The 9,062-nt window shown below is 43.2% G+C and overlaps 1 protein-coding gene across 1 annotated transcript; it reads left to right on the forward strand.

Annotated features, from left to right (window-relative positions):
- Positions 1-244: 244 nt before the first annotated feature.
- Positions 245-8,791, forward strand: ZSCAN26 (zinc finger and SCAN domain containing 26). Its single transcript, XM_066385772.1, has 4 exons — positions 245-507; positions 3,936-4,425; positions 4,694-4,811; positions 7,158-8,791. The coding sequence occupies exons 2-4, from the start codon at positions 4,000-4,002 to the stop codon at positions 8,060-8,062; spliced, it is 1,449 nt and encodes a 482-aa protein (XP_066241869.1). The 5' UTR covers positions 245-507; positions 3,936-3,999; the 3' UTR covers positions 8,063-8,791.
- The last annotated feature ends 271 nt before the right edge of the window (positions 8,792-9,062 follow it).

Consider the following 9,062-nt stretch of genomic DNA (forward strand, 5'->3'; position numbering starts at 1 on the left):
TACACGAAGAAAATAACGGCTTAAAAATGAAAAAACACCCAAGGTCGCATCCATCCGCTCATCTTGACAGCCACAGGGCCCAGAGCCTTGGGGGGGGGGGGGGGGGCACAGGACGCCATCGAGCCGCGGTCCTCCGGCGTTCCTAGAGTGGCATCTCTAGAGCCGCGGTCGTCAGGCATTTGTAGAGCTACATCCCTGGATTTGTGGTCCTCCGGCATTCCTAGAGCGGATACGTGCGCACCTACGGAGGCGCCGACGCCAGCGGAGCCCAAATGGTTCGAGTGGGCGTTCGGCTAGTCCTGTGGGTCCCTGGTGGGTGGCAGGTGTTTGTACTCCGGGAGAAACCGCGGCCCAGGGTGAGCGAGCAGCTCCTTCCCTGCGGGCGCTGAGGGGCCGCGCGGATGGGGTGTCCTGGGCCTGCCAGGCGGCGGAGCTGAGGCCTTTCGTTCACCAGACAGCGCCGTTGGCTGCAGCTTTCCATGCAGCGAGCGCAATTTCATATGTAGGGTAAGCCTTAAAAAGTAATATTTGAGCCTGACCTGTGGTGGCACAGTGGATAAAGCGTCGACCTGGAAATGCTGAGGTTGCCGGTTCGAAACCCTGAGCTTGCCTGGTCAAGGCACATATGGGAGTTGATGCTTCCAGCTCCTCCCCCCTTCTCTCTCTCTGTCTCTCCTCTCTCTCTGTCTAAAATGAATAAATAAAAAAAATTAAAAAAAAAGTAATATTTGAGTAGAAAACTGAAGGAGGTGAAGAGACTTATGTGGTTATTGGGGGTCTCGAGCTTTGTAGGCAGAGGGAACAGCCAGTGCAAAGGCTCTAAAGGAGGAGCTTGGCTGACACATTGGAGGAATAGCAGGAGACCAGAGTGAACTCAGTGTTGAGGATGATACCGCAGAGATCGGGGTTGCGGGGAGGCATTGGCTTGTGTAAGGAATTAGGTCGTTTTTTGATGTGAAAGAGCTTTTGGAAGATTTGAGCAGAGTAAAAACATCTGATTTGTCTTTTAAAGCACTTGTAGCTGGGGACTCATGACGAGATATATAGACTGTGGAGGGGCAAGAAATGGAATAGGGGAACTGAAAAGTTAGGAGACTGTTAAAAGTAATACAGGTAGGAGATAAGGATATCCTGGACAGTGTTGTAGAAGTGGTTACTAGTGGTCAGTTTAATGATCTCCTTTGAAGGTAGAGCCAACAGAGTTTGCTGTTGGATCAGATGGGGGTTGTGAGAGTAAGAGAGAAGACAAAGATAGAGTCGTAGCACCACAACTCTAGGAAAGATCTGAGGTACAGCTTTGGGACCTTGAATAAGTTATTTAATTCTTCGTGTCCCAGTTCCCTTCTCTGTATAATGAAGTTAGTAATATTATTTTCTTGATAGGGCTTCATTAGTGCATGTAAAGCACGTGGAAAAGTTGTGCTGTAAGGCATGAAGAGTGAAAGGGCATTAATGAGAAGAAAATTGGAAGGTTGAAGATGTTCCAGGAGGAGGAGTGATATGTGGAAGGACTCAGGAGCAGGCAAGAGTGAGGGACTAAAACTTAATTAGATCACAAAAAATATTAAATCCTATTAGATGTTTTTAATTTGATCCTAAGAGTAACGATGAGCCATTAAATACAGTTGCACAGCAGAGACATAACCATATATTCTCTTTAGAAAGATCATTGACACCTGATGTGTGTTGGTGCAGTGGATAAAGTATCAACCTGGAACAGTGAGGTTGCACATTTGAAACCTGGGCTTGCCTGGTCAAGGCACATGTGGGAGTTGATGCTTCCTGCTCCTCCCTCCCTTCTCTCTCTCCCCCTCTCATCTCTAAAATGAATAAATAAAGTCTTAAAAAAATAATTAAAAAAAAAGAAAGATCGTTGACTACAGGGAGAAACTACAGTGGTGAATCAGAAAGCCACTTGCAGTAGTCTGGGTAAAAGAAGGTGGTGGGAAAGAAAATGAAGAGAAGTGGATGGTTTGAGTGATATTTAAATAGAATCAATAGAACTTGGTCTATCTCAGGGGTAGTCAACCATTTTATACCTACTGCCCACTTTTGTATCTGTTATTAGTAAAATTTTCTAACCGCCCACCGGTTCCATAGTAATGGTGATTTATAAAGTAGGGAAATTACTTTATAAAATTTATAAAACAGCGTTACAGCAAGTTAAAGCATATAATAATAATTACTTACCAAGTACTTTATGTCGGATTTTCGCTAAGTTTGGCAGAATAAATCTTTATAAAACAACTTACTGTAGTTAAATCTATCTTTTTATTTATACTTTGGTTGCTCCACTACCGCCCACCATGAAAGATGGAATGCCCACTAGTGGGCGGTAAGGACCAGGTTAACTACCACTGGTCTATCTGATACATGAGAAATGAAAGGAGGCTGGAAGGATCAGCTTTTCAAATTATTTATTATATTTTGTGTTTGATATATGTAATTAACATCACAAAAAGTGAGTCACTACTAATTCAATATTCTATTACTCAGAGTTCTCCAGAGAAGCAGAACCAATAAGCAATATATATATATATATATATATATATATATATATAGACATATACATAGATGAAGACTTATTATTAGAAATTGGCTCACACAGTTGTGGAGGCTCGCAAGTCCCAAGATGTGCACAGTGAGTTGGCAAGCTGGAGACTCAGGAGAGCCAATGAATTACTTCTCAGCTGAGTCCAGAGGCCTGAGAAATAGGAGATTCGATGGTGTGGTTACCTTCGATGGTGCAGGTTCAAGACCCAGTAACAGCCGATGTTTTTAGTCATGTCCAAAGGCAAGAAGAAAGCTGGTGTCCCAGTTTGAAGCCTATTAGGCAGGAAGAATTCTTTTCCTAGAGGGGAACCTTTTTGTTTCACTCAGACCTTCAACTGATTGGATAAAGGCCACCAAAATTATGGAGGAAAGTCTGCTTCAGTCAGTCTACTGATTTAAGTATTCATCTCATCTAGAAACACCCAGAATAATGTTTGACCAAATATCTGAGCACCTCATGGCCCAATCAAGTTGTTAGATAAAATACCAAACTTTTAGTTCTGCTTAATAATCATCATTCACCACTTTTTTGGACTGTTACACTTCCATTAAGAAAAGTAGGATTTGGCCTGACCGGTGTTGGTGCAGTGAATAGAGCGTCGACCTGGGACATTGAGATCCCAGGTTCAAAACCCCAAGGTTGCTGGCTTGAGCATGGGCTCATCCAACTTGAGCGCAGGCTCACCAGCTTGAACATGGGTCACTGGTTTGAATGTGGGATCATTAACATGATCCCACAGTCACTGGCTTGAGCAAGCAGTCACTGACTCGACTGGAGCCCCCTCCCCCCATCAAGGAACATATGAAGAGCAATCAATGAACAACTAAAGTGCCACAACTATCAGTTGATGCTTCTCATCTCTCTCCCTTCCTCTCTGTCCCTCTCTCTCTGTTTCTGTCACAAAAGAAAAAAACAACAACAAAACAAAACACTTTTAACAAAAGTACTATACAGGTGGGAAGGCACAAGGTTGGTTGTCTTACTGTTTCGGTTGCTAGATTTGATCACTGGATTAAGTTAGTGTTATCTCCATTTTTCCCTTTGTAATTAATAAGTGGTGAGTGTGGAGATTCATCAAGACTGGGAATGTCCTTTCCCCCTACTCCTTTCACACAGCGGTTCCACCCATTTGTGGTCCCTGATTGAATCAGTGGTTTCATCGAGAGCTATGTGGGGATTTTTCAGATGTATTATTCCTCCTCCATTAGTTGGCAATCTTTTGTAAAACAGTTTTCTTATTATGTTCATGTTCCATTTTTAGGAATGTTTTTCTTAGAGAAGACAAAATGGATAGTAATCATGGGAAATGTACACACCCAACAAAGGGGTATTGCTATTGCTTTTGTTATTGTTTCTGTGATTCTTGTTATTACATTTCCAGAAGTATCCCTGAGGAGATAGTCAAAACAAAGTTCTCCAAAACTGAGAGTCATCTGAAACTGGGGATGGCGACAGTATTGATGAGTGCTCCTTCCCTGGCTCCTCTGAATCTGAAGAAGAGGGGGCTTCGAGCAGTGAAGGAGGATCACCACTGTGCTTGGAAACAGGGATTCAAGCGGCAAGGAAACGGCACAGGCCTTGGACAGGAGCCACTGTGCAGACAGTTCAGGCAGCTGCGGTATGAAGACACCAAAGGACCTCGAGAGGCACTGAGCCGGCTCCGTGAGCTCTGCCTGCTGTGGCTGCGGCCCGAGATGCTCAGCAAGGAGCAGATGCTGGAGCTGCTGGTGCTGGAGCAGTTCCTGAGCATCCTGCCCGCCGAGCTGCAGACTCGGGTGCGGGAGCAGCAGCCACAGAGCGGGGAGGAGGCTGTGGTTATACTGGAGGATTTGCAGTCAGAGCTCCAAGAAACAGAACAACAGGTGGAAAAGGTAAGATGTGCTCTTTTGCAGGAAAGCAGGAATTGAGATCTCAACTGGAGAAGAGGACATGAGCTGAGCAGTGGGATGAGAACCGTTGAATTCTGTTTCAATGGCTTTTTGATTTGGCTGCTCATTGTAGGTTTTACCTTTTCTCTGCTGGGAGGAAACTGAATGCTATTTTTTGCTTCTCTGGCATCTTCTCTTTCTTTCCTGACATTGGAATGTTTTTCTGAACAGCAGTTTCCTCCTATACCCATTTGTACTCAATTGTCCCTAGGATGTAGAACAGGTAAAGAAACAGAACATGCGTTTGGAAGAGAAGGCAGCTCGGAACATAGTGCAGGACCGGCAGATCCGACCTGAGCATGCAGTTCTGAAACCTGAAACAGAACAGGGTAAGCAACAGACTGCGTCTTTTGCATGTGAGAGGCCTGCTCAGCACCCTGGGCATTCTGTTTTTCGTTCTTGTTTGGAGTCAGGTTTATTGAGGTACAGTTTACATATTATAGACCTACTCTTTGTAAGTGTGCAATTCAGTGAGTTTCACAAAGTAATTACAGTCATCTGTTCACTACAACAATCAAGATATAAAAGATCCTATAACCCCAAACATTTCCCCTGTAGCCTATCCTTTTTGTTTGTTTATTTGCTTGTTTTGTATTTTAATTACAACTGAAGCCTCCTGTGTGGATCTTCATTCCATTACTATCAGGTGAATAAAGAATTCTAGGTTCTCCCCCAAGACACAGAATTCTAGCCACAGACTTCATTATTTTTTCTTATTGCCTTTAAGTCACTGTAAATGACCACAGTCTGTGTGTGTGTGTGTGTGTGTGTGTGTGTGTGACAGAGAGAGACAGTGAGAGAGACAGAGAGAGGGACAGACAGGAAGGGAGAGAGATAAGAAGCATCAATTCTTCATTGCAGCTCCTTAGTTCTTCATTAATTGCTTTCTAATATATGCCTTGACCGGGGGCTACAGCAGAGTGAGTGACCCCTTGCTCAAGCCAGTGACCTTGGGCTCAAGCTAGCAACCATGGGGTCATGTCTATGATCCCATGCTCAAGCTTGCGACCTTGGGGTTTTGAACCTGGGTCCTCCGTGTCCCAGTCCAATGCTCTATCCATTGCTCCACTGCCTCGTCAGGCTCTTTTATTTCTAAATGTCACCCTGAGTATTTTTTTTGCTCTACTATGTTTTCTTTGACACTGAAATATCTCTTTCTAATTTCTTACCTTTTCATTTTTATTTTCTACTTTTCAATCTGATACAAGCCCTGCTTGTCATCTCAGTACCTCCATTGAAGTTACCTTCTGTTCATGCTTCGTCATTTAAACACATATTTATTAATGTTGCTCCTCTCTTTAAAACCCTTCAGTTAGCTGAGTAATGTTATTCTTTCAATCTTTTTCTTAATATTTGAAACATTCTGTAATAAAGAGTAAAAAATAAGAAAAACCACCACTTTCAGTGACTTCCAGTAGCTGTTTACAAAGGCCTCACACATCATATTCTAGTGTCTGCTGACCTTGTAGCCTCAAGTGCACTAACATAACCAACTTCTGATTTGCTTAGACTTTAGCACCAACAGTTCTGTATCCTGGGGAAAGCCCTATCACAGACAGATTGGGACAGTGAGTCTCCTATGTCCCATTCTGCCTAGTTGCATTCCCTCTTCTCTGAGACTCTTCTGTCTGGAGTAGTTCTTTCTCACTCTCTCTAATTCCTACTCATCCTCAGGACCTAACTTAGACATCACTTTCTCTGTCCTTAAGTCCCTGTCAGGTTCCCCACTATATGTTCTGTCTCATAACTGATCACATTATGTTACAGTTGCTGGTTAAGGTCTGTTTTTCTCCTGCTAGACAGAATAGCAGGGCCTGTGTTTTGTTTTCTGAGTCTGTTACAGTCCCGGGCCTAGAGTAGACCGTCAGTAAATGCCTATTTTTTGAATTGGCCTTCCTTTACCAACTACCTACTTTTTAAATTTTGGATCCTGCTTCAAAGGTCCCCTTCTTCTGGAAGATTTGAGGTTTAATTTACATTTCTACAATTACATAGCTGGTCAGTGATAAAATTGGCACTATGACTACATTTCTTTATTTTTACTTTATTATTGGCCCCAGGGTCCTCAGTTGACCTAGGTTTTTTTTTATTTTTATTTTATTTTTTTATTTATTTATTTTTATTTTATTTATTCATTTTTAGAGAAGAGAGAGAGAGACAGAGAGGGAGAGAGAGGAGAGAGAGACAGAAAGAGAGAAGGGGGGAGGAGCTGGAAGCATCAACTCCCATATGTGCCTTGACTAGGCAAGCCAGGGTTTCGAACCGACGACCTCAGCATTCCAGGTCGACGCTTTATCCACTGCGCCACCACGTCTCAGGCAGTTGACCTAGGTTTTTAATTTTACATGTGACAAGTCATTTCCAAGAATATATAGCCATTCCCTTTAAGACAGTTTGCTAGCGTGTGTGTGTGTGTGTATGTGTGTGTATTATGTCATAAACGTCAAACTATGAGAATAAGTCACCTCCCACCACAACCTCCATCCTTCCTCAAAGGCAGCCACTATTAACAGTTACTTGTGTATCATTCCATATATTTTCTATACAAACACCAACACCCACAACATTTCCACTTTGCATACATGGTTTGATTTAAATATTTCCCTTCTAATTATATATTCCTTTTCCCAAGCACCAAAAGTCAAGTAATTGGTGACTTATATTTAATGTTTCAGGTGAAGAGACAATAATTGAGAATGGGACACTGGTTGTAGAGACAGACTCTTGTGGAGAAATGGAGTTGTCTGGAAAAATACCTGAGCCCACAGAGGCTCAGTATAAAGGCTGTCACTTAGAAAGCCAAGAGTCCAAGCCAAAGGAGAAGACTACCTATAGCTGCTCAGAATGTGGGGAGGGATTCATCCAGTGTTCACACCTGGCTAAACATGAAGGCACACACATGGCAGGGAAGCTCTGTGAATCTGAAACATGTCAGACTTCCAGTCCTACTGGGTATCAGAAAGTTTGCTCCAGAGAGAAAGGTCATCAGTGTCACAAGTGCGGTAAAGCCTTTCAGAGAAGTTCACACCTTGTCAGACATCAGAAAATTCATCTTGGTGAGAAGCCTTATCAGTGCAAGGAGTGTGGGAAAGTGTTTAGCCAGAACACAGGCCTCCTGGAACATCTCAGAATCCACACTGGAGAGAAACCTTTTCTATGTATCCACTGTGGAAAGAACTTCAGGCGTAGCTCTCACCTCAATCGACACCAGAGGATTCACAGTCAGGAAGAGCCCTGTGAATGCAAGGAGTGTGGGAAAACCTTCAGTCAGGCCCTGCTCCTCACCCACCATCACAGAATCCACAGCCATTCCAGAAGCCACCAGTGTCATGAGTGTGGGAAGGCCTTCAGTTTAACCTCAGACCTTATTCGACATCACAGAATTCACACTGGAGAAAAACCTTTCAAGTGTAATACATGCCAGAAAGCCTTCCGACTGAACTCACACCTTGCTCAGCACATGCGAATCCATAACGAAGAAAAACCCTATGAGTGTAATGAATGTGGAGAAGCCTTCAGGCAGAGGTCAGGTCTGTTTCAACATCAGAGATATCACCACAAAGACATATTGGCTTGCTGAGGTGTCTTCTTCTTATGGAACCTCAGAGACAGTACACTAACAGGCAAATTGCATTTTAGGAAATATCACCCTAGCCAATTCTGGCATCAGAGAATTCGTAGGGGCCAATTTGGAGGCTCTTTCTACTTTATTTTCTTTGAAGTTCGCTTTCTTCCACAATAACTTGCCCTTAGATGGTACTGGGGTGTCAAAGTTGAATACCATTCTTCTTTTTTTTTTTTTTTTAACTGATTTTACAGAGAGAGGAAGGGAGAGAGACGGGAACATTGGCCTGCTCCTGTATGTACCCTGACCGGGGATTGAACTGGCAACCTCTGTCTTTTGGGATGATACCAATCAATCAAGCTATCTATCCAGGGCTCTCAATGGTGTCTTAAAGTGAGATTAATGATGAGCGTATTCTCCCACTACCTTTACTAACCTTCACTCCTTCCCCACCCCTAACCAGCAGAGACATTTTGGAAAGCAAAGATTGCTTAATTTTACTATTTTCCACCCCCATCTCTGCCACAATACCTCATTGATGCAAGTTAGAAATTAAGGTCTTATTTATACTAGAGAAGAGATTCATAAGTTATTTGAATAAACCGTGCTGAATTTATTCAAGTAGCAGCTGTATTAGTTGACAACTCCAGTGCCAGTCCAGTGACTGCTGCATAGACATAACTCAATAAATGTCTGAGGGAAGAAATTGGACTTTTTAAAAAATACTGATGTTGCAATTTTAGAATGTTGCTCGTTCTGGAATTTTTTTGAAAGTCAATAAAGTCAGCTTAGAGATCATGGTCTTTATATTATGAATATAAAAATGTCATTGCCGCCTGACCTGTGGTGGCGCAGTGGATAAAGCGTCGACCTGGAAATGCTGAGGTCGCCAGTTCGAAATCCTGGGCTTGCCTGGTCAAGGCACATATGGGAGTTGATGCTTCCAGCTCCTCCCCCAGCTCTCTCTCTGCCTCTCCTCTCTCTCTCTCTCTCTGTCTCTCCCTCTCCTCTCTAA

This window comes from Saccopteryx leptura, chromosome 5 (genome assembly GCF_036850995.1).
Source record: "Saccopteryx leptura isolate mSacLep1 chromosome 5, mSacLep1_pri_phased_curated, whole genome shotgun sequence".
In the NCBI taxonomy this organism is placed as follows: Eukaryota; Metazoa; Chordata; class Mammalia; order Chiroptera; family Emballonuridae; genus Saccopteryx; species Saccopteryx leptura.

Coding starts and splice junctions, on each gene's coding strand:
- ZSCAN26 (XM_066385772.1), top strand. CDS start 4,000: ATGGCGACAGTATTGATGAGTGCTCCTTCCCTGGCTCCTCTGAATCTG. Junction 4,426..4,693: donor CAGAACAACAGGTGGAAAAG/GTAAGATGTGCT, acceptor AATTGTCCCTAG/GATGTAGAACAGGTAAAGAA. Junction 4,812..7,157: donor GAAACCTGAAACAGAACAGG/GTAAGCAACAGA, acceptor TTAATGTTTCAG/GTGAAGAGACAATAATTGAG.